Source organism: Poecilia reticulata, linkage group LG7, assembly GCF_000633615.1.
Source record: "Poecilia reticulata strain Guanapo linkage group LG7, Guppy_female_1.0+MT, whole genome shotgun sequence".
NCBI classification, from domain to species: Eukaryota; Metazoa; Chordata; class Actinopteri; order Cyprinodontiformes; family Poeciliidae; genus Poecilia; species Poecilia reticulata.
In genome coordinates, this window is record NC_024337.1 from 29966721 (window position 1) to 29993362 (window position 26642).

Below are 26642 nucleotides of genomic sequence, written 5' to 3' on the forward strand. Positions count from 1 at the left end.
TATACAACATGAGATGCATTGATTAGAGTTTCAGAAATCTGGTCAGTCTGCCAAATTGTATATTTTATTTGCTTTATTAAAACAGCATTTAACTTTCAGATTTTGTGGCAATCCTTTGTTCTATTTCTTACCGTTTTGGTGCAAAATTCAAAATGCTGTTTTGACAAAATTCTGTAAAAACATAAAAATGTTTTTGTCACATAGGACTTGATAGATTATTCTGTGAAATAGCACAGTTCCTCTGAGCAGCTCCTGCTCTGTTTGTGATTTTCTTCCCAGTGCAGCTGTAATTTATTATGCACTCCTGAATTTTTTTTTCTGCCCAAACAGATAATTTGTAACACCTAACTTCACCGGCGAACTCGCTAAGCAAAAAAAAAAAAAGCTCAAAGCAGCGTCATTTTGAGCCGTAAAAGTTGAAGCAAATGACTTCAGAGGGTCTCTCGGGTTTGAAAGAGTTTAATCTCCTCGGGGTTTGCGGGCTGTTGTTTTTATGTTTTCTTTACTCTTATAAAACTGTCACATTAAGGATTTTCCTGCCAGTGGCAAGAATATTCTCCCCGTCCTTAGATAAAACAAAGCCTTCAGCTCACAATCTTTTTCTTCTTTAGCAATTTAATTCAATGCTATTTATTTATTACATTTTTTACCTTTGCTGGCGCTTCCTCGCAAGTGTTGTGCTTGCATCCTCTGCTCTCCACCATTGCTCAGTCGCAGTCATTGTGCTGGCATCTTGACACTGAGCCGGTGACATGGCTGTCACATTGTGAGCTCCAATTAGGCTAGGTGAGAACAGCACATAGCTGCAGGTTTTAGGCTTGCAACAATAGGCACAGCTGGAGCACACTCGGGGTGCAGGAGCGGGCTGAAGTAGAGGCACAAAGAGCCAAAAACTTTCGTCCGTTTTTTTTTTCTTTCCTTCTTTGCTTCGATGTAAACAAGCTGAGCAGAGCCTTCTGCGCCGCTTGTTAAATACCAGACATGCAGCACGTTGCAAAAGTATTTATATCCCATTAACTTGAATGTATATTGTGTTGGGATTTTATGTGATTGACCAGCAATTTTCCAAGTTTTGTGACATCTCACTGTTCAGTGTTGTGCAGCTTGCCATCCACCAGAAAGTGTAACAAAGAGAGCTTTGATTAGAGAAGATATTAGATATAAAGTTTGTAGAGCAGCTGCAGAAAGGAAGAGCTCAGGTGGGCGAATCTGTTGGCAGGATGAATATTGGTTGTTTAAAGAGCTAATTGGGTCAAGTGGCAAGAAGAATCTCATCATTTTTTTAAAGAAAAGTCTTGTTAAAAGCCTTTCTCCAAACCAAGTAGCAAACATGTTCTGCTCAGATGATAACTAAACATTTTCTGGCCTACATGAAAAGAAAATTCTCTGGCCAAAAAAAATAAAGATTCAGATTACTGTGAGCACACAGCAAAGCCGAACGTGGAATAAATGACATCAGGTGTGTCCGAGTGAGGCTCGGTGGCCATTTGCAGCCCTCTGAACGATTTTAGCGCAGGCGGTCGATGCAGATGGACACCTTTATATCTTCACATTTTTATTGGGTTAAACTAAAACTGAATCCCTGTTCTTCATATAAAATAGACTGAAGCCTGTTATTGTGCTGTGATAAAGCAGACACTAGTTGCTCTAACTGTGCTTTAGATCCACAAAGACTTAAGGCTTAAGATCCTTCAGCCTAAGTTATAACCTTGATGTACGTGTGATATCTAACATGTCACGTTTTGCATATTTACTGTGTGGTCAGTATCAGGGACTCTACTCACATTAACACCCTCACCAAGGGATTATTTTGGAGGGTTTTGTGTGTCAATTAGAGCCCACAGCAGGAGATTGCCTAGTTCAAACCAAGCTGGTTTATCAATAGGATGTGCTCAGTGTTTATTCATTTTTAGCTGTTGGATAAAAAAAAAAAAAAAGCACGACATGTTTCTTGTGAAAACAGAAGATCACAAAACTACTACTCTCTGTTGCCATGTTATCTAGGACTGATTTTAGTCTATAACACTCACAGAGCGTCCCTGAAGTAAACACAGCTACCCGAAAATAGGGTCGCGACCTTAAACCGCACGCGTGTTTTAAACAACGGGTGACATGAAACAAAATCACGTTTATCGTTTGGAAAAGCACGGTGATCTGAAGGCTCCCCCTGCGTCCGCCGCAGAACGTTTTGCTGTCGTTTGTCAAATAGTTATTGACATATTAATTTGATCAACAAGCATAGCTGCTATTCTAAGAAATACACAGTGGCGAAGAGAGGAGTTTAGAAATACGCTTTTCCTGTGTAAGTAACTTCTTCTTCTCCTCAGAGGGAAAATAAGAAAAGAGTTTGTGATCTAAACAGGTTTTACTAATAAACCTCAAAGAGTTGGTGAAGAGGATGATGTGGACAGAGATGGGGAAATGTAATACAACAGAGCTATACTTGGTCCCCTAATGATTCCAAGTATACCATTCATGAGCATGTTAGAATATAAGAATGAATGATTCAGAGGAAGATGAATAAGGGGCTCTTCAACTTATTGCGTCGCTTCTGACTAAAGATATGCTGAAGTAGTTCCATCGTTCTTATTTAGTTATTTATTTGGTCTTTTAAAAAGGTCCTTCTCAAACAAATAAATAAATTACTGGATGTAGCCTATCATCAAGGTTGCACAGAAAGGATGACTGACAGTTTTAACAGGGGGCTCAGCTGAAGGACGACTGAAAACAGATAATAATTTGTTAATGGGAGGTTGATTGTGACATGCCGGCTTGCCTGAAGGAAATAACTTATTGATCAGAAGCAGTTTTAGAGGAGACTGAAAGGCAGAGGAATAATTATTTTAATCGATTATTTGATAGTGTTTAGTGTACGTACAGTGAAAGTGTCCTTCATTTGTGGTCACCCTGATGGACAAGTCTGTTTCGAATCATTCTCATATTCTTTCAAGGAAGTTTATTGTGGAAAATCAGTGGAAATCTATTTCACTTGATTTCAGTTCATGTACCAAAGTGCAGCAAGCATGTAGCATATAAATTAGTTATGCTTTCCACTGAGGCCCTGTTGTCAAGTTAAAAGTGCCTTTAAATGAGTAAAGCTTATATTAAGCATGCTTTTTATGCTTTATATATATATATATATGTTTTTTTTTTTTTGATGTAAAATTTCAATTTTAAATGTCATATTTTCATTAGCTGTCAGATGAAAAATCATCACAATTAACGGAACATAACTAATTCATCTGCATATGGCGTTTCACTAGTGAATTGAGTTACTGGAATAAATAAACTTCTCTGTGATATTCTAAATGGTCAGGTATTACTGTACATTTTACTGTACATGCATGACACGCACCCACAAATTACATGAAATCCATATGCATTCCAGAGAAGTTTCTGCTTGTAGCATGGCAAAATGTGGAAAAGCTCCACTTAAACTTTAACTGTGTCAGCTGAAGCTTTTTGATAGGGTCAGTCAACTGCTGAGTAAATAATCCATCTAATATATTTTTCTGCAGGTACAGGAGTCATCCGGTCCTCTGAGCCTAAAGAGTAAACATTGGAGGGCTGCTGGAGCAGGACAAGAACCCGAGGGAGCAGCGCTGAAGGTTAAACATGTATCCAAAGACTTACAAATCATCTCCACCAAACACAAGACCCATACGTACGGCGCGGTGAGCCCCTACGGCTGGCCGCAGAACTTTTCACAAGCTCCAGACCAGTATCTGTACGGCACTCCGCCCAAATCCAAGCCTCCTGCCAAAACCTCCACAAAGGCCAAGAAGATCCTGGGCTGGGGGGATTTCTACTTCAACGTGAAAACGGTGAAGTTCAGCCTACTGGTGACTGGCAAAATCGTGGACCACATCAATGGGACGTTCAGCGTCTACTTCCGGCACAACTCCTCCCGCCTGGGGAACATATCCGTCAGCATCGTCCCGCCATCCAAAGCGGTGGGATGGGAGGTTCTCGATGGCGCGGCCGACAGCAGCGCCCCCAATAAAAACTCTGTCCTGTTCCCAGATCTGAGCCCCCCGTCGTCCACCAGCTCCGCTCCTTCTGAGCATCAGAAATATCAGCGGGACGTGATGATGGTGACCGAGCTCAACTGCCGCATCGAGTACCAGCGAACCAACCGGTCCAAGAAGACCAAGCCGTGCATGTACGACCCAGGGCAGACCTGCTACTCAGAAAACACGCAGTCCCAGGCGGCGTGGATCTGCGCCAAGCCCTTCAAGGTTATATGCATCTTCATCGCCTTCACCGGCACGGACTACAGGCTGGTGCAGAAGGTCTGTCCGGATCACAACTTTCAGGCAGAGCAGAACCAGCAGCATCTCGGATGAGCAGAGACTCTGCAGCTGGAACATTTACTGTTTATACTGTATATTCATCATACAACCACAAAAAAAGAAGAAAAAAAAATCCTTGGATTCTGAAATTGAAAGCTTTTGGCATCATTTCTGATTAGAAATGCACATTGAAGCAGTTTAAGAGAGCAGTGTGACTTTGTAAATAGTTTTATTAACATGAAACTGCTCCCATTATTCCACACGCCATATGTTTTTCCTAAAGAAAAAAAAAGTTAGTAATACTTGATTCTGCCATTTTCTGTATCTACAGCTCCTAAGTTTGATAAGTCAAACTTTGGATTTCATCATTCTACATAATGTATATATTTATAAATCTAAGATTGTCTTCAATTACACAGATGGATGTTTGTGTTTTCTCTAATCTGGAAAACTACTTCCTTTACTGGTTCGCGTTAAGAAGCACCTTATCATGTTATCAGTGACACAGACTACGCATGTACCTGCCGTCGGTCCAGAATGACTGTGCGTTCACCCTTTGCACCTTGAAAGTTTCCAGTTTTCCCCGGACCTCTGCTGTCACAAACATGCTCTCTCTGTCGCTGCGGCAGACACGGAGGGTGAGTAATTTCGTCTGATGATTCATTGCACGACGATGCAGTTGCATGTTGTTAAAGGACTTATTTTCCCCTCTGCACATCGGAGAGGTTGTTACAAAATAACTTAAATGTTGCAAACTAGGTCAGCATGCCATTGTAGTTCATCTCAACCCTGCCAGAGCTGTCTGCATGCAACATGCACGACTTCATTGTCTGTCATACAAAGTGTCAAAAAGCAGCAAAGTCTGTTTTATTTTGTCAATCGTATGCCAAACAAATAGATAGATATAAGAATCCTGTTTTGGTGCGCATTTCTGCTTTAACACTGAACCACCTATAAGGGAGAAGTAGCTCCTGGTTCCAAAAGTGTCATGTATGCATACCTGCTTAAACAAACAAGACCCTGGTGGTCAGTCTACGTAGACTTTTCCAGTCCAAGGTTTTCCAAAGCTGCCCTGCTTGAATAGCACATTTGTTTTTGCACAGGTTTTCACTTAATGGCTTTGCTCAGAACATCAAAAGACACATTATTCTAAGTCATTCTTTCAAACCCTTCCTGCAAAGTATCATAATTTCAAGTGATGAAAGCATTTCTCACCCAAGCTCAGCCTTCACAAGCATTTCAAAAGATGCCAAAAAAAAAAACCAAAAAACCCCTCAGTTTTAGCAGCACAAAACACAAAGGATTGTTGTGACTTTCTGCTGAATACCACCCAAGGTCTTAGTAACATTTAACGTTCATTATTTAAGAAGTACATGTTTTCTTAGTGAGTGGCTATGTTAATTTTGTTCTTTTTCCCTTGTGTCACGCCGAAGCCGCTCTTCCTCAGAGTCTCGGGTTGTTTGGGGAGAGAGGGGCAGGTCGCCTCAGAGCCATGCAGGCTGACACACGGCGGCGGATGGACGGGGCAGGAAAGTTTGGCCCAAGACGACCCAGAGATGTGGAGTCTCCTGCAGCAGGAGAAGGACAGGCAGTGTCGGGGACTGGAGCTCATCGCGTCAGAGGTGAGAGTGCAGAGAGAAGGGAGGAGCTCTCTGCACTCTAGGAGTGCATCTAGTGTTGCAAAATATTTCATACTCACAGTTTTTCAGTGTTTTCTTTGTGGGTTTTCTTTGACCACAAAGAAAACATACGCTTTATTGTATTTTAGTGGGTTTTTACGTAATTAACTCAGAAAGTAGTGCATAATGATGTGGGAGGAGGAAAAATGCTTTTATTTTGATGTCTAACATCAAAATGTTTTTTTGTTCTAATTTCAGGATAATAGATTTAAAAAGGCCTTGGTTCAATAACAATTTATACTACAATCGAATTTTACACATGAATTCTGAATGCACTTAAATGTGCATTTGAAGTAGCCTTTTCCCTCAGCTTCACAGTTATGCGCACAGTTTCATGTTGCCTTATTGTCGTAGATTCCTTTCAAATACAGATAAATGCTACATAATAGAATAGTAACACACAGTACTCTCGGGCCAGACACAAGATGACAGAAAACAGTTTTGGTGGGGTTATAAAAGCAAAATTAAGAGAAATGTCATGATTTAGACAAACAAAACAAAAGCAAAATGACAGAAAATCATATAGATCTTCAGAAGTTATGAATCTGGAGTTCACAATGGCTAACATCAGAAAAACGACAAGAACTCATTCACTATCAAAAATGTTTTTTACGTAAAACGTGATGGACGTCAGTCTGTTGCAGAACTGTTTAAATATTTGCTCTTTGCTTGGAATCACACTGTGTGTGTGTGCGTGTGTGTGTGTGCGCGCGCGTGCGTATGTGTGTGAAAGCTGTGCTGGAGAAGCAACTGGTTTTGACAGGTGAACTCTACACAGAACAACATTTAGAAAATCAGCAAACAGTTTTTCTCCTTTCAGTTCGATTCATTTTTTTTCTTCTCTTCCAGCAAATAAAACTGACCACTTTCTTGAACAGACACCTTGTGACATTTTTAGATTGTTTTTTTGTAACAAAATTGAACATATGGATGTTTAATATCAATTTTAAACACTACTAAATACAACTCCAATAATTTTCCTCATCTTGAATTTGACTGTCCCCTGTCAGTGAAAAGATTTTCATCTTAATGAGCGAGTGATGTCAGTCGTTCACCAGTGCAGGATGAGTCCCAGAGCAGATCTCCCTGTGTTTTTAGAACAATGCCATATTATCCCATTAGCTTTCCCATGCGTGTTCTTTACTGATCTCCACATTTTGAAAGGAGAAGAAGAGGAAGAGGAGGAAGGAAAGTCAAGTTTGAGTGTGTATTTTTGTGTGTCAGGATAGTGTTTCAAAAATGTCACAGAGTTCTGTGTCAGACAGGGAGCTTGTTTTAAACCTCACTGGGATGATTGAGGGATCCCTGAACAGTGACAGGTTTAGTATAATAAGACTTACAGAGGAGGACGAGGGGAGGAGGAGGAGGTGAGGATGAGGGAGAGGAAGAGGAAGAGGTAAAAAAAAAGCCAGAGTGAGAGTTTGAGAAGAGAAAAAACTGACAGAAGGAGGAAAATTCATTTGCATTCAGTTCCGTTTCTGCAGCTTTCTCTCCTCTTCTATATAAAAAAAGCTTCAGACAGCCATTTATGGGAGGCGCACAAAAAAATTCACAAAGTAAGATTCTATCATCCATTATATTTTGCAACATAGAAAGTCATTGTATTCTTTTATTGTATTTTTTTGTGATTATTTTAGCTTGCATGTGAAAGGAAAGTCAATCCAAAAGCACAAAGGCGAGCTAAATTTATATAGTGGCTACAGTCTCTGGCAGTAAAGCCTTCTCTGGGTAAATAAAGCTATATTTGGATAGTCTGTTCAGAATTTTTTTTTTTTTTCTTAAGGCATATGTGCAGATGCCGACACTATGCTTCCTTGTCCTGTCAGAATTTCTGCAGCCGTGCAGCCCTGGAGGCACAAGGTTCCTGTCTGAACAATAAATACTCCGAGGGATACCCTGGGCAACGGTAAGCACCAAAACACAACTCAATTATAATATGTCACAATCATCATCTAGAAACATACGTACACGTCATTTTGTCAGGTTGAGATTTTGGGGGTTGGGGGAGGCGTTTTATTAGGATGAAGTTTGAGAGTGGAATAGAGTCATTATTCTGAGTACCTGACAGACCTTCACCGGTCCAAGATGCTGTTGAATTATACAGCAGTGACGTAATGCAATCGTCTGTGGAGAAGGCAATACGGTTTGTGACACCACACCATCTCACTGACAACTGTATGGTGTAATATCATGCAGCGCTGCTACCAGGAACAACACAGTGCACTGCAACACCGTGCAATGCGGCACACTGTACCGTGCAGGTTTCCAACCACGTGTTTGGGTTTTCTCAGGTTTGTCTTCCAACAATAAACTTTGTACGTTTGCTACTTAAAACGGATGCGATAGGACAGAGTTGGATTCTTCCCAGAAAACTCAAAGGATAAACACATATGTTCACATGAAATAGTTAATCCCCAATTTAACAAATAAAAAAAACCCTCAAATCTAATCATTATCAAATGTAAAGTAAATGTCCAGGAGGGCGTTCCCTTTGTAACAACTGCAAATTTATTAATTACCAATGGAAGATTTTACCAAGAAAACAAAGTTTTCACAAGTACCTTAAACAAACATGATGTTTGTTTGCGACTTCAGAGAGGTGGGTCTAAAGTTTTACAATAGACAGAGAGAACTACATTAACACAAAGAAGTTCATTTTTTGACTTTAGTGAACACTATGTTGTTCAATTGATGTTGCACAGACTCTAAAGCATCTTCATTCAGTCAAGTGATCGTTTTCTAAAGCGTAGACAAAAGGAATGTTCCTGTTTGACCCAGAATTTGACACTTTGCTTTGTAGAGGATGCGCTATCGACTATAGCTGATATAATTATTTCATTTAGACATTTCATATCCAATATTCTTATTCAACTGTAAATAGAGCAGGTACACATTATGCCAACCTTTAGGTGTGACATTATTGAACTTCTGTGTGCATTCAAAGCAACACTTCCTTTCCTGTCATGTATTTCTGTGACATTAAAAATGCTACACTTGGCATCATCTACATGACTGATGTGAAAATTATTAAATCTAAATGTAAATTGTCACTTTATGGCAATACATAAACTATCACTCACTACACTGGGGAATCATCTGATATTACTTAGATTGTGTCTTATGATTGAATATTGTGCATGTGAATGTGTGTCTCTTTCAGGTACTACGGCGGCGCAGAGATTGTTGACCAGATTGAGCTGCTGTGCCAGAGACGAGCGCTCGCCGCCTTCGGTCTGGATCCAAACCTGTGGGGCGTCAACGTCCAGCCCTACTCGGGGTCCCCAGCCAACTTTGCAGCCTACACCTCTGTGCTGAAGCCTCATGACCGAATGATGGGCCTGGACCTGCCGGACGGTGGACAGTGAGTAAATACGCTGCTGGATCATAACAATATTCCACTAAAGGGAGATTTGGTTACTTGTGAAAAAGCAACAACGACTGCAATCCTACTGTCACGTTAAAATCCTGTTGAGAAGAAACAGGTTTTATTTAAATAATTTGACAGAAATGAATCTGCAACATCAATATTTTATGTGCTAAAACAATGTCATTACACAAATATTTACCTGTTTAGAAGATGTGAAATCATGTAAAAACTCCCAAATGAATCCCTGAGGCATGCTAATCTCACATTAAAACACATTTTACAGCTATTTATTCAAATATCTCAGTTTTTTTCATTTCATGCTTCAGACCCTCTCACCACTCTGACAGATTCCGCAATTATTAGTTCCCACATTTGAGTTATTAGTTTCACAAAAGAGCGTCACTTGGCCCAGCGGTTATTTCCTACAAGAAAGTGAATGTTGTTTTTGGACTTAACGTCAAGAAGAGGTTGAGTGGGATTAAAGTTTTTGGTCTCATATGGAGCTGTCACACGGCGACACTCTCTTTGAAATGGGCTCATTTTAATTTCACAGACACTCACACAAGAAAATGAAGGTGCTCCATGTAAAGTTAACGCCACGGCTGGCCGGGCGTTGTAGAACAGAAAGACAGAAGAGACAGTCCTGTATAATGTTCTATATATTTGCTATTAATGCACAGTGATAGATTTCTGCTATTACATTAAATATAGTCAGTTTAATGTATTTGGTAGCATATACATTAATAAACTTTTCTGTAAGTGTACTAGAAGTATATTTTTCATGCACTTAGTTGTAAAGAAAGCATCAACTTAAAATATTGTGATATAATGGCCACTTTTTGAAGTTCAGTGGAAGATTCTGGTGAAAACTGCCCACCTATAATAACATAAATACCTGTTTTACATTTAGTTACCCCCACCTGGGGTCAAGTGGCTGCTTGAAGATCTTTGGTGGGAGCTCATAATGGGCCTACTATAGAATATTCTTGTTTTAATAGACGGATTATCTCACTTCATAGATCAGTTCTTTTTTTCTTTCTGCTTAGTTCATCTCACAAAGGCTTAGTCCATTTTATTAGGATTTCATGTGATCAGTGGTGGGAAGTAACGAAGTACAAGTACGTCGTTACTGTACTTAAGTACATTTTTCGTGTATCTGTACTTTACTTAAGTAGATTTAATAATTGATACTTTCTACTTTTACTCCACTACATTTTACAGTAAGTATCTGTACTTTCTACTTCACTACATTTCTACAAAAGTGTCGCGTTACTCGTTACATCCAAGTCGCGTTGCTCTTTTCTTCCGTTAAAATGTGAAGTTCAGGGACTTAAGGTGGCGCCGTAAAATCCGAGCAATAACGTGACTTAGTGTCTGTTGTCACCCATCGGCTCCACCTTTACTCGCACGCGGAGCTCCAAGACATGCGCAGTAGTTTCCTCTGAGCGTCAGTAATATAATAGTACGGAAGCGCTGCATAAATAATAAGATATGGCGACATGTAAAATCAGCAGCGCTTCGCTTTCACAGACGGTGGGGTCTTCGTCCAATTTTTAACGTCACTTGGAAGGAAATCTTAAAGAAAGGTAAGCTCCGTGGACGTGATGCTAGCAAAGCTAGCTGTATTGACTGAGACACATGTTGCATCTGCAATGACTGGCATGTCGCAGGTATGGGACAACGCTGTGACCAAAGTGCAATATTGTAATATGACATTCATGGACGATCCGATTCTTCTGGACGGATCTTGACTAAGTCCTATAGTGCTGAAGCCTCACTGAGAGCCGTTCTTTGTTCTTGTAATGCTCTGCGTAGACTGCAGTAGCTATTTTATTTCATTAAAATATTTTTATATTTAATTGGTGAATAAATAAAACAAGAACGTAGGAACGCAGAGCATGCTCATTGCTCTTTGTTTTCGTCACCTGTCATGGTGGCAGACGTTGCAGCATGAGGGAGGATGAGAACAGTCACGGTGCTCCTCTTGCTTGGTTACTTATTGCTTATTGGGCCTTGGACAGTGTTCATAGTTGAGCGTTGTTAATTGCTATGTTTAATGGTGCAGACAATTATTATTTCTGACATTGGCAATATGGGCAACCGCACAGGGCGTTATTTTTTTTTTAGGGATGGCAGGAGACCTCTGTGGATTGTGGCACAGAGATGAAAGCAAAACAGAATGAAGAAGAGTTTGAATTGATACTGGTTAAATTTATTTCAGCTCTAAGTATTTAATATCTAGGTGGGAAAGTGAATCTTTCAGATCAATTTGAGAAGCAGTTTTGATAGGTGCACTTAATTTTATTGTCATGTAGCATGGGGTGCTGGTTTTGATTTGGTCTTGGGTTCAGTGGTCTAGACTACAACTCTGCTATGTGGCTCCTTGGTTCCATGTCCTCCTCTGCCAGTTGGATTTCTTTCAAAATAAATGTGTGGCAAAAAAAGTGAAGTTCATGTTATGTTAGGACAGGAGACAAAATGTTTCCATCCCTGAAATTATGATGCATAGAATCACATATCTAAGTCTAAACTATGTTACAGAGTAAACTCAATAAAAACATGTTTTATCTGTGGCATATGATCATATGATCGGTACACTTAATGATATTAGTGATTAGGCAATGCATTAGCAAGTACTTTTACTTTTAATACTTAAGTATTTTTAAAAACCAGTACTTTTTTACTTTTACTTAAGTAAAATGTTAATGTGGTACTTTGACTTTTACTTGAGTACATTTTTGTCTGTGTATTTGTACTTTTACTTAAGTAAATTTTTTGAGTACTTTCTCCACCACTGCATGTGATAGACCAAGACAGAACAGTGTAAAACTGTGAGCTTGACAGATAATAATACTCAGTTGCATTTTTTTCACGAAAACGAATCATAAAAGATCGATTATTATTCAGCACTCCTAAATCCACACCTTGCAGAACCAGCTTCCACTGAGAGCATTTTGGAGAATGTCTGATATTTTTCTAACTGAATGTTTTCATTTGGATTCTGATTTAGACTTTGACTAAGCCATTTTAACTAAATTGTATGTGTTGATCTAAGCCATTTTGTTGGAGCTCCGGCTGTGGGGTTGTTGTATCTCTGAACCTCCTCTGCAGTGTAAAGCTTTTTAGCTTCTATCAGATTTTCTTTTAGGATTTATCTCCTTTCACGTCGCTGTCAACTCTGATCAGCTTCCCTGTCCCTGCTGACAAAAGCATGATGCTGCCACCACCATGTTTCATTATCGGTGTGGGGTTTTCAGGGTGACGTGCAACATCTGTTTTTGTAGCGTTTTATCGTAGGCCATATAGCTTTAATTTTGGCTCTATCTGATTTAAGCACCGTGTTTAATGTTTCTCCTGGCGGTGAATTGCAGTTGGGCGTTCTTGTAGCTTTCTATAAAACAGATATACTAATCCCAAAGCAACATCTGAAAAAGAGGCTTTCCATAAACTGAAATAACATGTTTATAACATGTATTATTCTGAGGATTAAGATTCAGACTGGTGAGAAAACGTTTACGGCTGCAGTCTGTGCTGTAATCTTATCCTGCTGTATTTCAGCTTGACCCACGGCTACATGACCGACAGCAAGAGAATCTCTGCCACGTCCATCTACTTCGAATCCATGCCTTACAAGCTGAATGTGAGCGCTTGGTAGACTTCAGACAGTAAATCTGTGGAGGATTTCTAGTAACAAAGTGTCGTGTTACAATCTCAGCCTCAAACGGGTCTGATTGATTATGACCAGCTGGAGAAGACAGCCCGCCTCTTCAGACCCAAGCTCATCATCGCTGGAACCAGCGCCTACGCTCGCCTTATCGACTACGCTCGCATGAAGAAGGTCCGACCTAACTGTGTGTTTTCCAACTGAAATCTTTGTGGTAACTCATCAGGTTTTTGAGAAACGTTTCGTTACGGTCTGTGTTGTTCGTTTCAGCTGTGTGAGGAGCTGAACGCCTACCTGCTGGCTGACATGGCTCATATCAGCGGCCTGGTGGCGGCTGGCGCCGTTCCTTCTCCCTTTAAATACGCTGACCTGGTCACAACCACTACCCACAAGTCCCTGAGAGGAGCGAGGTACCAAATGTCCATTTAAATCAGCTTTATGACGGATCAAGGCGAACACTCGGACGGGTTCCTGTCTCCGCTCTGCAGGGCTGGTATGATCTTCTTTCGGAAAGGCGTGCGGTCGGTGGACGCCAAAGGTCGGGAGACGCCCTATGACCTCCAGGACAGGGTGAACTTTGCAGTGTTCCCGTCACTTCAAGGAGGACCGCACAACCACGCCATAGCCGGGGTGGCTGTGGCCCTCAGACAGGTCCAGACGGTTGTTTTAGTCGCCGATATTCAGTTGTGTCCAGTAATAAACGTAATAATAACAGAGAAAAATCCTTGGAGGGAAAACAAATCTAAGAACCGGCAGAATTTCAGCAGCTCATGAATAAAACATGAAAGTGCAGAGTTCTCCTTTTTTCACGCAGCATAATTTCACGTCTCCGCAGGCTTCCAGTCCCATGTTCAAACAGTACGTCGCTCAGGTCCTTCTGAATGCCAAAGCCATGGCCGGCGCTCTGCTGCAGAAAGGCTACACCCTGGTGTCAGGTGAATCCCTCATGCACATCAACAGACGTTTAAAAGACACATGAAACTGGCTGCTTCCATGCCTCTCATAGCATGACTTCGTAGGTACTTCATGCACTCGCCTCCTTTTGTCATTAAAAAGCCCATTAATTTGCTTTTTTTTTTTGGTTTTTCTGACTTTTTAAAGTCAGCTTTCACTTTCCTGTTGAGTGCTTAAGAAATGTCACTGAAAAGAAAAGTCAGAGTTGATGTTTTTCAGCATCAGCAAAAAAACGGTTTGGATGCAGTGAGAAGAATCAGCTCATTTCATCCAGTCAGACGTGTTTTGTGAAAATCGACTTAATGAAGCTTGAACTTGAACTTACCCTGCTTCATTCTCATCTTCCTCCTCTTAGGCGGAACCGACAACCACCTGGTATTGGTTGACCTTCGACCTCACGGGATAGACGGAGCCCGAGCAGAAAGGGTCCTAGAGCTGGTGTCCATCACAGCCAACAAAAACACCTGTCCGGGGGACAGGAGCGCCCTCACTCCAGGAGGACTCAGACTCGGTAAACAAACTCATCATTATTCGTTTTAATATCGAGGGTGTAGAAAACGCGTCTCCTGTTTAGTATAGTCTGTGCACATTTATTCTAAAGCTTACTGGGTTATTTTATGTCGTTTAGTTTGTTTTTCATCACTTTTATAACCATCTTAATATTTTTTTTTGCTGAAGGAGCTCCAGCTCTGACTTCTCGACAGTTTAAGGAGGGAGACTTTGAGAAGGTTGTGGATTTCATAGATGAAGGGATTCAGATCGCTCTGAGTGTGAAGCAGAAAACTGGTGAGGCGGTTTTGCTGGGATAATTAACTGGGCAAGAGACTAAATGTTTTGTAAATGAAACAAACAATCATGTGTCGTGAATCATGGGATTTACTTTTTGAACTCAATTCCTAAAATGTTTTTCACTTCATCTTGAACTGAAGAAGACTAAGAAGACCAACTTGTTGACATATTGTAGAGTATTGTAACATTTTTTTTTGGCACTTTTTTTTTACACATTTCCTTTTTCCTCCCATCAGGAAACTTGGCCAGCTTTAAGTCTTTCCTGCTGAAGGACCCTGACACAGTAAAGCTCATTGCAGAGCTCCGCCATCGGGTGGAGCTATTTGCCAGACCCTTCCCCATGCCAGGATTCACAGATCACTAAAAGAGGAAGCGGGCTTCTCTCCAGCGACATCACCTTCTGTCAACTTCCTGTGGAACTGTAAGGTGCAAATGTCACCATTATATTTGGATCACGCTGCACTGTTGGGTCAGTTTTCTGCTGAAAATGTAAACACAATCTTTTTAATGACAGAGTTTCATCTGAGGCCGTGGTAAATAATGACTGGTGTACAAAACGATGCATTGAATATTGATGTACAGCTGTGAAGAAAAACATTTCAGTATAATTGTTTATCAGTCAGACATAAATAAAGCAAGAAATCAAGTTTGCACAATGCTGCTTTTTGACGTATTTTCTTAAGATATTCTGACGACCAAATTAAATAAGAAATGAATGCTTTTATATTACATTTTGTTGTATTGGATTCAATAGAAACAGCTTGAAGGAGCTAGCTTCTGTCTTTCTAGACAGTAGGTTGTGTCAACATTTTGTGTTATTTGTTTTCGTCTGGCTTGATTTTGTGAGTAACATAGTAATTCCAGGCTTAATTGTTACTAAGCGACGTCTGAAGGAAATTATGTGTAATTGCGAAACGAAAATAAACAAGGGTAAATGTGGATTTCTGGGTTAGATACGAGGATAATAGTTTGTAATTTAAGAAGGGAGGGGCTTCTGTGGCTTATAAACAATGATCTGAATGTAACAGCTGGCATTTCCTGCCGTCATTTCCTCCTGGTGTTCAGAGAATATAGTAAAAAAAAAATTTAAAAAAAGGTGATTTCTGAACAGGATGAGAAATGTGTCAGAAAGGTTGGAGTCACAGATTCAGAAAGTTTTTATTAACCTTTTTATCTACCTTGTATATGTCCGTTTTGTTCAGTGTGTCTTTTTCAAATCAAAGGAAGTGTCCACCACAAATTTTCAATATGGATTTTACAACATATTTAGACATAAATATATATATAAAGAAAACATTTTGCCAGATAAGGTAATAAAGAAAGTAATAATAATGAAGGATATTTAGAGTTGCTTTGTTTTAATCACAAGTTGTGGATGTATCAAAAATGAAAAAAGCTAAAAGAAAAATAATTAAAAAACAAGCCTAGAGGCTAAAATGCAATTTCCCCAAATCTCAGATTCCTTTGTCATAACTGTGGGAGGATATGATGGTGTAATTAAAACCAGAATCTTTTGGTAACTATGACAACATGTTACTCTAGCTGTCCCATCCGTAGTTAAAAACGGTGGAGGTTGCATCATGCTGTGGGATTGCTTTGCAGCAAGGAGAACAATGAAAACCAAGGAGCTGACTGTGTTATTGTATCAAACTATGTCTGAGTCTTTAAGCACAAAGGAGACCAAAGTCACACAACAAAGTCAATTTTAAAGAGCAGGAACAAAAATGCAACCTTACTGCAGTCAGACTTCACCTGATCCTCACTCACAGCCTTTTGGGAAGCAGAAATCTGTTATTTGAACAAACACAAACTCTAAAGAGCCTCTGGGCAAAGGAGTGATGGTGTCAGACAGTTGCTGAACAAACTTCTCAAGATGAAAGAAACCATTTTTAATTTTTTTTGTGTGTTTGTTCAAAATACCTTTATGTTTTAGTTTGTGACTTATCTGGTTCATCAAGAAGTGCCAACATTCAGACTTCATAAATGTCCCAATTTGGAAAATTTTGAATAAAAAATATGAGGTCAAATGCTTCGCTATGAACAGAAACAGTCCAAGACTTTCTGTGACAAAGAACATTGATGCTTATTTTATGTTCTACTCATAATGCTATCAATCATTTGTAGATTAAACAGACTGTTGTAAAAATGAGAAGATGGGAGTCCTAAACTTTCAAAAGTTTCCACTGATCCTCAGATCTTTATTCTCTCTGACACATAACATGCTCTAATTTTATCCCCCTTTTGATAAAATTAAGAATTTTATTTCACACACAAAGAGTTTGACAAAGTGGCACAAATCCAGCCGAGAACATGAACTTCTGATGTTGAATATTTGAACACTCGTTCAGCAAGAGACAGAAAAGACTTTTGTTCTGAGTCGGACGTCTTCAACTTGCTTCTTTGTTTGTTCTCCAGTATGTTTTTTTTTTCCAGCTGAAGATTTTTGCCAGAGGAATGTGTATTGTCTCCAGAGACTTATGGCTGAACTCGGGGTCGGCGAGGTTGGGTTGAGTTCTCAGCTGTGTCGTCAGAAAACCTCCAAACACTCTGACCGTCGCACAGGCAGCCTCACAGCACAAATAAATGATGACCCGCCTCGTCTCGCTGAATTTTTTCTCATGACCTGACAACTCGTCTTTGTGAGATTTTGAATGCATTTAAAAAGTCAGGGAAACCATGTGTTTGCTCGATTCAAGGTATTAAACTTGCTATTACTGACACAGTGTTTGTTGTGATGTGATGCGGTTTTACTGTTGTTCATAGTCTAAAGTTGAGTTTTATGTCATGTGATAATGTTATTCCCTCATCAAAAATACATCTGGAGAGTTTTTTTTGTCATGCGTGTTTGAGAAATCCCTGAATCTCACGTGGCAACCACTCATTGGTTGCCACTCAAGCTCCCGTCCCACAGACCATCCTTCCCCTGTACCTCCCCCATTCATCTCCTTAAGACTAGCGGCAGCAGCAATTAGCAAACACCTGGTGGAACTGAGTTCATCATAGGAACTACTTATCAGTGCGAGAAAGGTTGTTAACTGCATATTGAGTGTCAGGACCAGCAGAAGCTTCTTAAAGAGACAGAAGCCCAATTTCAAGGTGTTAAATTACAAGATCAAATTTCTTTTAAGTCATCTTTGATATATACAACTTTTTTTATATAACAACTCAATGTAACATAGATATTGGATCATGCTATAAGATGACACTATATGCCTGGAAAATACATAATACTGTTGCTTTAAGTTCTAGCGTTCTTTGTCGTGTTTAACCTTCAATTCACCGGAGAAGAAACCTGAATCCATCATATTCAGGGGAAAGAGACACAACCATACATCCACAACCCATGCTAGATGAAAATCCTGAAAGTAAAGGATGAAATGACCTTGGATGTGACTATTAAGCAGCAAAAGAACTGATATTTGGAACTTGATTTAAAAAAAATTATATATATTTATATGTTTTCTAGTATAATCATGTTTCCTTATATTTAAGTTACCACTTTTCAGGAAGTACCAATGATGATAGTTTCGTCAAACACTGAGCCCTCATTAGGATTTATTATTATCATTATTATGTGTGCTTGTGTTATTATGTATATGTGTTGCGCAATACTGTTACGTTTACAGTATTGCACTTAGGTTTCCACACAGGGGTGGACTGTTTAAAATCCTGTCACTGATCAAAGACACTGGGCTGCTGTCACATGTCTCCCTCTCACACACACACACACACCCACACACACACAGTCTGAAGGTGACTCCACTGAATAAGCATCATTCACCTGCAAAGTGACAGCCGGCTCGGCTCCATCAAAGCTTCTGAGTGCAGCATGTGGAAAATGATCCGTATCTCTCTCACTTCCATCCAGGCGCACAACAAAAAAATCACCTGCCCACCATGTGGAAACGGCTCACGACAAAATAAACACTTCGGCAGCCATCAATCTGCAGTTCATTTATTGAAAGAATATAATGTGGTTAAAACACCCGATGCTTTCATAAGTGACGCAATCACTGGTAAATTAAGTGACAGCTGAACTTACAGTCGGTTATGAAGTACAGACACTCTGCTGACAATGACTGCTGCTGCAGGGCAGGACGGCACTGCTCTACAAAAAGCTGGGATAATAATAAAGAGGAAAAATGAGGCAGGGTTGTTTTGGTGCATTTTTTTCTTCGCATATTTTACATGCTATTTACATTTAGGATGAATATCTGGAAACCTACAAAGTACTCAGATTAATGTGTTGATTTTTTTTGTTGTTGTTTTTGCTTGTTTTCAATGTCATGCGATGAAAATTAAAGTAGAAACAATATTTCCAAAACAAGGCCATGTCCTTGAGATAATTGTCAGTGATGAAAATTAGAAGCAAGCATGACTATGAAAAACAAGCCGTAATGTAAAACGGGACAAACACAGGCAGAAGGTCTGTGTGTGCTGCGTCTGTCAGTAAGCAGTTTCAATAGTTTGCTGTCACATTTACCAGACAACCAGCTGCTATTTAAAACCAAACATCTGGATTTAAGAGTTGGGTTCGCCCAAAACCTGCAGTGCTGATGTCGGAGAAAACCAAGAGAGAAAGAAATCCGAGTCCAGATCCGGATCTTTGTCTCTTCCGGTTTTGACTCCGAGCTGTACGGTTCAGAAATCAGGACCCTCCTTCTTCAGGTTTTTATAGTCTGTGGTGATTGCCACAAACTGCAGAAGAAGAACATAAACATGAAATGAAACAGAAAACTGCTGCTGCAACAAAAAATAATAACCCTGTAACTTGTGTGGAATAAGCCGTAGCTCATGTTTGTGTGTGACCTGGATTACCTTGTACTGGTATGTGGGGTCGAGGTTATTCCATGGTTCAGGATTATCTGTCTTGTTCCAGCTAAATACAGAAAAAACAAGGAATTGTTTCATCCTCTTTAAATCTCTACCGCCATTGCTTTTAAAGAAACCATAAAAATAACTAAATAAAGAAAAACAGTGTTGTGCAAACATGTTACAAGACCTGCTAAGACCAGACATTAAGCCAATTGCTTACTAAAAGCAAATCCAGCAAGACTTGGACCAAGTGGGACAAAGGCATTCATCAAAAGCAAGCAACAAATCAAGATATTTCTTAAAAGGTTTGAAGCTTATACCAGAGCAGCGTTTCAGGACGACACTGAAGCTGATCGAGTTGGTTGAAAATTAATAGATTTTACTCAGAAAACATAAATATTGATCACCGATTAAGGAGGCAAGCAATCTGAAAACATTTCCAGAAAAGACACCAGAATTGGTGTCAGTTTGACTGTTGCAGACACGGCATACCCTGAAATTACTTTTGATTATTTTTTTTGTTTTTGTTATTTTAAACTCCACAGTCGCAAACATTAACGTATTACTGTACATTAGGTTTAATGAAACAGACCAACACAAAGTGATTCATTGCTATGAAATGTCTTTTCTATTCTTTTATTCCCCTTAAATAAAATATGGAGCAACCGATTACCATGGATGCCGCTAGGATCCAATTGCTAAGTGGTTCTTCTGTATGTAATTTAATTGTGTTTTTAAATCATAAAAGTGAAATATTCTATGAATGCTTCAAGATTTGTCATCAAACGTTTGTGAATAAATAGCATCAAAAAGATCAGGGAACACAGCAGGAGAGGTCAGGGAGAAAGTTAGGAAGAAGGAGAACAATCATAGACAGACAGAGCTAATGGAACAGTTGAAAATGGCCTAGTTAAAGCCCAAACCTAAATCTAAATCAGAACTTGAAGCAGAAACTTAAATTTCTTATCATTCGGACAAAGCCTAAACTATTTTATCTGTGAAAAACTTTCCAAACCTCGTGTTATTTCCCTTCTACTTCACAACTAAACAAACCTTGTGTTGGTCACTTCAAAGTGTGAGTGCGAGTCAGGATTGTACCTAATTACTGCAAGCTGGGATTTTTTCTCTCTTTTTTTATGCAACACTGCTGCAAAAGTTCAAAAAGTCTTACGTGACATGTGGTCCTCTGGCCAGCCGGACAAGATATAAGGACGCACCACCCATTCCCAGGCAGATAAAGAAGAACTGGGGGATTAGCTGAAGACAAACGAATAAAACCCACAGTTATTTCTTTGCTATTAAACATTTAAATAAAATAAAAAATTTACTATATAGATGAGCCTGAAAAAAGACTCATATAGTTAAACATTCACACTGGATCTGAACCCACCACAGAAGCCTGAGTGTGAACTGGCTTCTCGAATAACTAAACATGTACATACAAAGAAGCCTAAGTGTTCCAGGTTTAGTTTTCTAGTTTTAGTTTTAGTCTAGTTTAGTTTTCACAAGTCGATTCCAGTCATTCTCTTCCAGGTTCATCAGAAAATCGCAGCCGGTTTGCTCCTTGACGACAACAGGAACAGTCAGACAGGTGATCTGGACCAATCACAGCTCTGCTGATTAATTAGTGACCCGCTTCTGCTCCGTCGCCTCCTGTCGTCCCAGTGAACCAGCTGACGCAGAGATACGAGGTTATGTGAGACTCTGAATGACGGTCTGTGGGAAAACAACAATCCCAAAGAACAAGAACTTCTTTGTCATACAATTTTCTGCTTCGCCTGTGCTGCATTTTAATGTGGAAAATAATGTTTTCAAAAGACCGGAAGTATTTTAATGCTTTCATTACTTTTATTTTCAGCTGTTCTTGTTAGCTCCTGAGTGGGACAGGTTGACGTCTTTAAATAACACCAAAAGCCGTCTCTGTTTTCTACCCAGAATGCAATGGGAACACTGAGAACACAACTATATTTTATCATTAATGTTGAGATAAAAATGATCAGATTTCTTTTTTTTCCATTAGCGTTACTATTTCATATAAAAAAAAAATTGTTTTACATATTAACATACATGTTAATATTATAACAATGAAAATATTATTAATAATTAATAATGATGACAAATGTTAGCACAATAGAATACAAACAACATGTATTATTCTGTCCTTTATTTAATGAACAACATTAATGACATGCTATAAAACAAATGTGTTTTGTAAATCAGGTATACATTTTGATTTTAACTGTATTTAAACACTCTTACTACTTAATAGCCAGCAAAAATCTACATTTATTTACTATATTTATATATTTATCTTTACATTTTTCAATCTACATTTTTTTATTTGTCAATTTAGAAATAGATTTTAAAAAACAACAACATGGTTTTAATTTTTGATTGTCTTATAGTCTTCTCTAGTTAACATTAGCTTGGATTCCAAAGTCTGTGGATCTGAAAAGATTTGGAAACAGCTGCTCTAGTTGGTCTCTTTAAGGTGAAATGGAATAATCTTCTAGTTAATATGTACAGAAAAAGACAGAAATGTCCACAAATTGGATGGAAAACACCACCAGCTAGCCGTCAGGTAGCTTGTTAATCCCTGCAGGAAGTCTGACCACAAGTTAAAGCTTGACTCACGTCAATCCAACATGATCTCAAAGTGATCCAGATGGATTCTGAAGGAGGATTAGAGCCGCTAACGACCTCACAATGTAAGACAGTTCAACGCAGATGGAAAGTTATGTTGAGGAAGTTAAACCAGGAGTTTAGTTTAATAAAATAATGAACTCCAGCAGGTTGGGCAGGAGAGTGAAGGTGAGTGAAGGTGACGAAAGGTCAAACTTCAAAGGTTTTTTTCAGTGTACAATGGCGGAAATATACACATTTTAACTTTATTTTTAAATCATCAATTGGGTGATCGACCCAATGATGATTATTATGTGCTTTATATTATTAACTCAGATTGTCTTCATTCCTCTTTATTTATAAATAGGTGACAGCCTACTTTTATGCTGCAATTTTCTGAATTGCAGACACTTTGTGACACAGAGATTTCTTGAAATGCACCACTCTCATAATGATATCGCTCTGCTTATCTTTCACCCTTTCCATCTGTGTGTTTGTCTGGCTGATGTTTTTATTTGTCAGACTTTTTTTGTCTCCCTGACTGAAGCTTTTGGACTCTAACCGCCTGTCTCTTTGTCTCTTTCCTTCCATCTGTCTGAAGTTGATGAGGCAGGTTTATGGAGTCTCAAAAGGATTTTACTCTCTGCGGTTTCTGTCTCGGTGCTTGTCGGTTTTCCGGGATGATAGACGATGCTGAGGAGCTCTGGTAGCTCAAGTTTTCATCCCTGCAGCCTGCCTCCCCCCCCCTCTCTCAAGGAGACCAGAGAAAAAAAGTTAACACTCTGTCAGCACTCGTGGAAATGGATAAAAAAGACTGAAATAATCCCCTCCCCTGTGGGGGAAGAAACGCATGTTTTTTCCCCCACATGCGTTTTTTTTTTTTTTTTACACCAGCAACTGATCTGATTTTGTCAGATAATTAAGGAGATTGAATATATGTTTTTTCATGTGTTATGTATGACTGGTGCCTTAATCCTCTCTAATTTTGCCTTGATTTTAAAACCGGCTGCAGGAGCGATGTAACCGACTGAATGAGAGCTCCAGATTAGAAGAGACAGAATTAGACTTCTCTTTATCTCTCCTGCTTTAACCTATTAATGAATGAGTGACATTGCAAGTGATTACATAAGCTGGCTAAGTACAGGGATAAGGACAGTAGGGAGTGACATTTGACTGCAAATATGCTAAGGTAAATCAAATTTCACAGTATTTTTTTCTGAAAATCAATAAACAGAAAAGGCCAGTAGAAATTACCTAAATGTTGACCTACTTATGATTTGGACAAGGTAATCTAATAAAAAAAAAAATGTGTATCTAAAATAAAAACAGATTAAAATTATATCACAATCACTTTTACTTTTGTAGCCAAAATGATTATAACCAAAAGCAAAATGCTAATTATTTTAATTAAACTCATGTGATAAACATCATGTGGCTGAATTTCCTTTCGCATTTTTCAAAACATGTGTTACTCAATGAAATTTAGAAAGAGAAAAATAGCTTTAAAAAAAAAATAAAAATCACCACACATCATAAGAACATTAAAGTCAAACCGGGAGGAAAGGAGGCTCACTCACCCCAGGGTGCCTCTTTGCGTGCTCAGCCACCACCCGAAACATCAGTCCTCCAGTTTACAGGTCTCTTTATGTACAGAGGATGAAATAAAAGTTTTCAGAGTCGACAGTTCAGGGCCAACCACCAGCTTCTCGTGGCCGTGCACAGGCGGGATTAAGACCTGTTGCTTTCTACATATGGAGCGAGACAAGGGGGAGGAGGAAGAGGAGGAGGAAACGGGGGTATGAGAAAGAGGCCTTTTTCATCTATTTACATCTACTGTCGGGTGATTCAGCCCTTCTAAACGCTGTACATGTTTGAACATGGACGTCTCCGGCCTGAAACATGATGATTTGTTGTCCCAGCTAAAGGCAGACGTTCAGCAGGGAAGCTCAAAGCGACTTTATCCACCTCTTTACTTGTGGTCTTGTGGGAAACGAGTGGAGGAAATGAAACGGGATTAAATTTCCTTTCAAAGGCCAGGGGGGAATTAATGTATGTCTGAAATCTTATCAGATACAAAAACAAGAGATTCTCATAGGAATTAAGCTTGCAACACAGTTTTTTTTTCCTTTTTTAAATGAGAATTTCTCTGATAAAACAAACAAACAAAAAAAACACAAGCTGGTCAGATATTGTTGCATCCTCCCCAGAAGCCCTCCTCCTAATCGAATCTGGATGCGCCGCGTTTGCAGCTGTTGTCTTGGACACTCAGTCACCGTCTCTGCGCGTTTTCAGGCTTCTCAGACAGCCAGTCAGCGCCACCGCAGACCTACTCAAACTCTGAGTGTTTGGTAACATAGCAACACAGCTTAGTGACCATTATTTCTAGGAAGAAGAGGAAGAAAAAAAAAGCAACATGGGATTTGCAGCTCTCGTGCATTTGAAATTTACATTTTCCCAACAGGTGCTTCAACTATAGCTTAGCTTGTCAAGAAAAGGTGCAGAGCATCTGTTAAAATAATTTTAAAAAAAACATGTGTAGAAGGAAATCATACTTTATATGAATTTATTGCATGCACTTATGAAAAAATATCAGTGTTTAAAAAACAAAGGAGAAGCCAAACGAGCCCATCGGACCAAAACCTCAGAGAGAGAGAAACACTTTGTCCTCCCAGTCTGCTTAATGGACCAGTGTCTGCGATTCATTGTGCATCAGTTTAATTGGATGTGAAGACAAATACAATCCAATTTGTCTCATAAGTGCCCCTCGGAGATGTTTCATCCCAGCCCGTGACGTCCCACAGAGGACTGATCTGGAAAATAAAGCAGCAGCATTGATCACATGAGAAACATGATGGCACATTAGCAAAGCTTTGTTATGCGGAAAGAAGAATCTGCTAATTATTTTTTGCAGTTATTTTCCAGTTTAGTTTATTCAGACATACAGAGAATCATGTTCTCATTAAAATGTCTGGAAGGTGAATCTAATCGGTCTCAAGTATTTGGAACCTCTAAAAGGTGATCCTTTTGAGTTTGTCCATCTTCGCATCAGCTCTGTCCCTGCCGAAGAAAAACATGATGCTGCCACCACCATGTTTCGACATGGCGCGCAATTATGTGTTCAGGTTGATGCTTAGTGCAAGTTTGTCCCTACATGGCTTGTAGAGAACTTTACACAGGAGTTCTTGTGGTTTCTAACTTTAGCCTAAATGCTTTTACAAATCTTTGCAATACCTCGCTATCTCTAGTAATAGTGTACCTACAGGCACAATGATTTTCAAATGTGATTTGTATGTGTAAAGAATATAGAAAAAATATGTTGTTTTCTTCTACTTCGCAATTAAGAATGACTATTTCGAACAGAGGTTGGTACAGGGCCCAACAATGCAAGAAATTAGTAAGAGTAAAAAAGTAGTTGGTAAAGAGGCTACTCAATTACCGTGTGTCATGGTGGTATTAATCTTTCGAACCCACATGCAAGAACACGACCAGAAGAGACGAAAATAATACAATAATGATTTATTGAAGTCAGGAGAAGGATGGAGAGGGGGGAGAATACTGGAGCGGAGGACCAGGTCGTCTTACTGCCGATGAGAGGCACGAGGTTAGAAACTGCAAGGAGATGGTGTCCGGAAATAATCAGAGAGGGCTTACTTGAGGAAGATGGGGTGATCGGCTCGGGTTAGTGCGAGTGGGAGCTCGTTGGAGAGCGGACAGTGATGGTCAACGACCGGAGAAGCGGCGTAAGTTCCGGTTCTAGTAATTCTTTTTCTCCGGTGAGGTTCGGACGTGGGTCTCCTGACCCGGAACGCTCCGAAGGGGAATCCACCGGAGAAGGATCCACGAAGAGGGGAAGACGAACACACGAGGAGTGGCGTCTAACCGGTAACACCGGTAGCGTCGGGGAGAGACACAGGAGGTAGATGATCCACAGCTGGGGAGACAGACTCACACAAACTCGGGATAACTGGTCTCTTGGGAACAACGAGGAGACGGCTGGATAATCTGACGAGGGAGACAACAAAGAGTTAGCAACAGCGAAGATCACAGAGGGCCTTTCTCTGGAACGATCTGTACCAAGGTAAGCAAACACTCAGGCGATGAGAAGGAGCGACGCTGCTGCTTATATCCAGGGTCCACGCCCTCTAAACGAGCTGCAGGTGTGCGCCCAGGTTGAACCCCGCCGCTTTCCAGGGGTGGCACATGGGTGACACCTCGTGGGTGTCCGAGGAACAGCGGCTCAGAGACCAGTAATAAAACAAAAACTAAACTTAAGGAAAACAAACCAAGAAACAAAAAAAAAGGGGAAAAAACACAGACCCTGACACCGTGTAACATATAATGAAATGTTTTTAAAATGATCTAATCAGACAGACAAAAATATAAATTAAGTGCAAATATGTGCAAAATTACATTAGAAAAACAAAGCTTGTGTAGAAATAAGAAGTTTCACTTTAACAAAT

At 39.7% G+C, this 26642-nt stretch overlaps 3 protein-coding genes and 1 long non-coding RNA gene across 4 annotated transcripts in view; 2 read left to right on the forward strand and 2 right to left on the reverse strand.

The window, feature by feature from the left end:
• The window catches only part of LOC103468043 (neurexophilin-4-like), a 5343-nt gene extending 976 nt beyond the window's left edge, over positions 1–4367 (forward strand). Inside the window, exon 2 of the mRNA XM_008414880.2 lies at positions 3519–4367. Within this exon, the coding sequence (XP_008413102.2) occupies positions 3519–4346 (828 nt within the window). The 3' untranslated portion in view covers positions 4347–4367. The remainder of the gene's footprint in view (positions 1–3518) is intronic.
• A 418-nt stretch (positions 4368–4785) lies between these two features.
• On the forward strand, positions 4786–17985 carry LOC103468040 (serine hydroxymethyltransferase, mitochondrial-like). The gene is made up of 12 exons (XM_008414876.2): positions 4786–4930; positions 5726–5914; positions 7798–7877; positions 9132–9332; positions 12897–12978; positions 13054–13176; positions 13273–13412; positions 13491–13653; positions 13838–13937; positions 14312–14467; positions 14635–14742; positions 14982–17985. Exons 1-12 carry the CDS (start codon positions 4808–4810, stop codon positions 15107–15109), a joined length of 1593 nt encoding a protein of 530 aa, XP_008413098.1. The 5' UTR covers positions 4786–4807; the 3' UTR covers positions 15110–17985.
• A 699-nt stretch (positions 17986–18684) lies between these two features.
• ndufa4l2a (NDUFA4 mitochondrial complex associated like 2a) lies at positions 18685–23919 on the reverse strand. Its single transcript, XM_008414878.2, has 4 exons — positions 23760–23919; positions 20732–20817; positions 19564–19624; positions 18685–19443 (listed from the first exon to the last, which is right to left on the reverse strand). The coding sequence occupies exons 1-4, from the start codon at positions 23799–23801 to the stop codon at positions 19387–19389; spliced, it is 246 nt and encodes an 81-aa protein (XP_008413100.1). The 5' UTR covers positions 23802–23919; the 3' UTR covers positions 18685–19386.
• Positions 23920–25683: 1764 nt separating this feature from the next.
• LOC103468042 (uncharacterized) lies at positions 25684–26499 on the reverse strand. The gene is made up of 3 exons (XR_534145.1): positions 26257–26499; positions 25834–26184; positions 25684–25763 (listed from the first exon to the last, which is right to left on the reverse strand). It is a non-coding gene; the product is annotated as an uncharacterized LOC103468042 (long non-coding RNA).
• Positions 26500–26642: the final 143 nt, after the last annotated feature.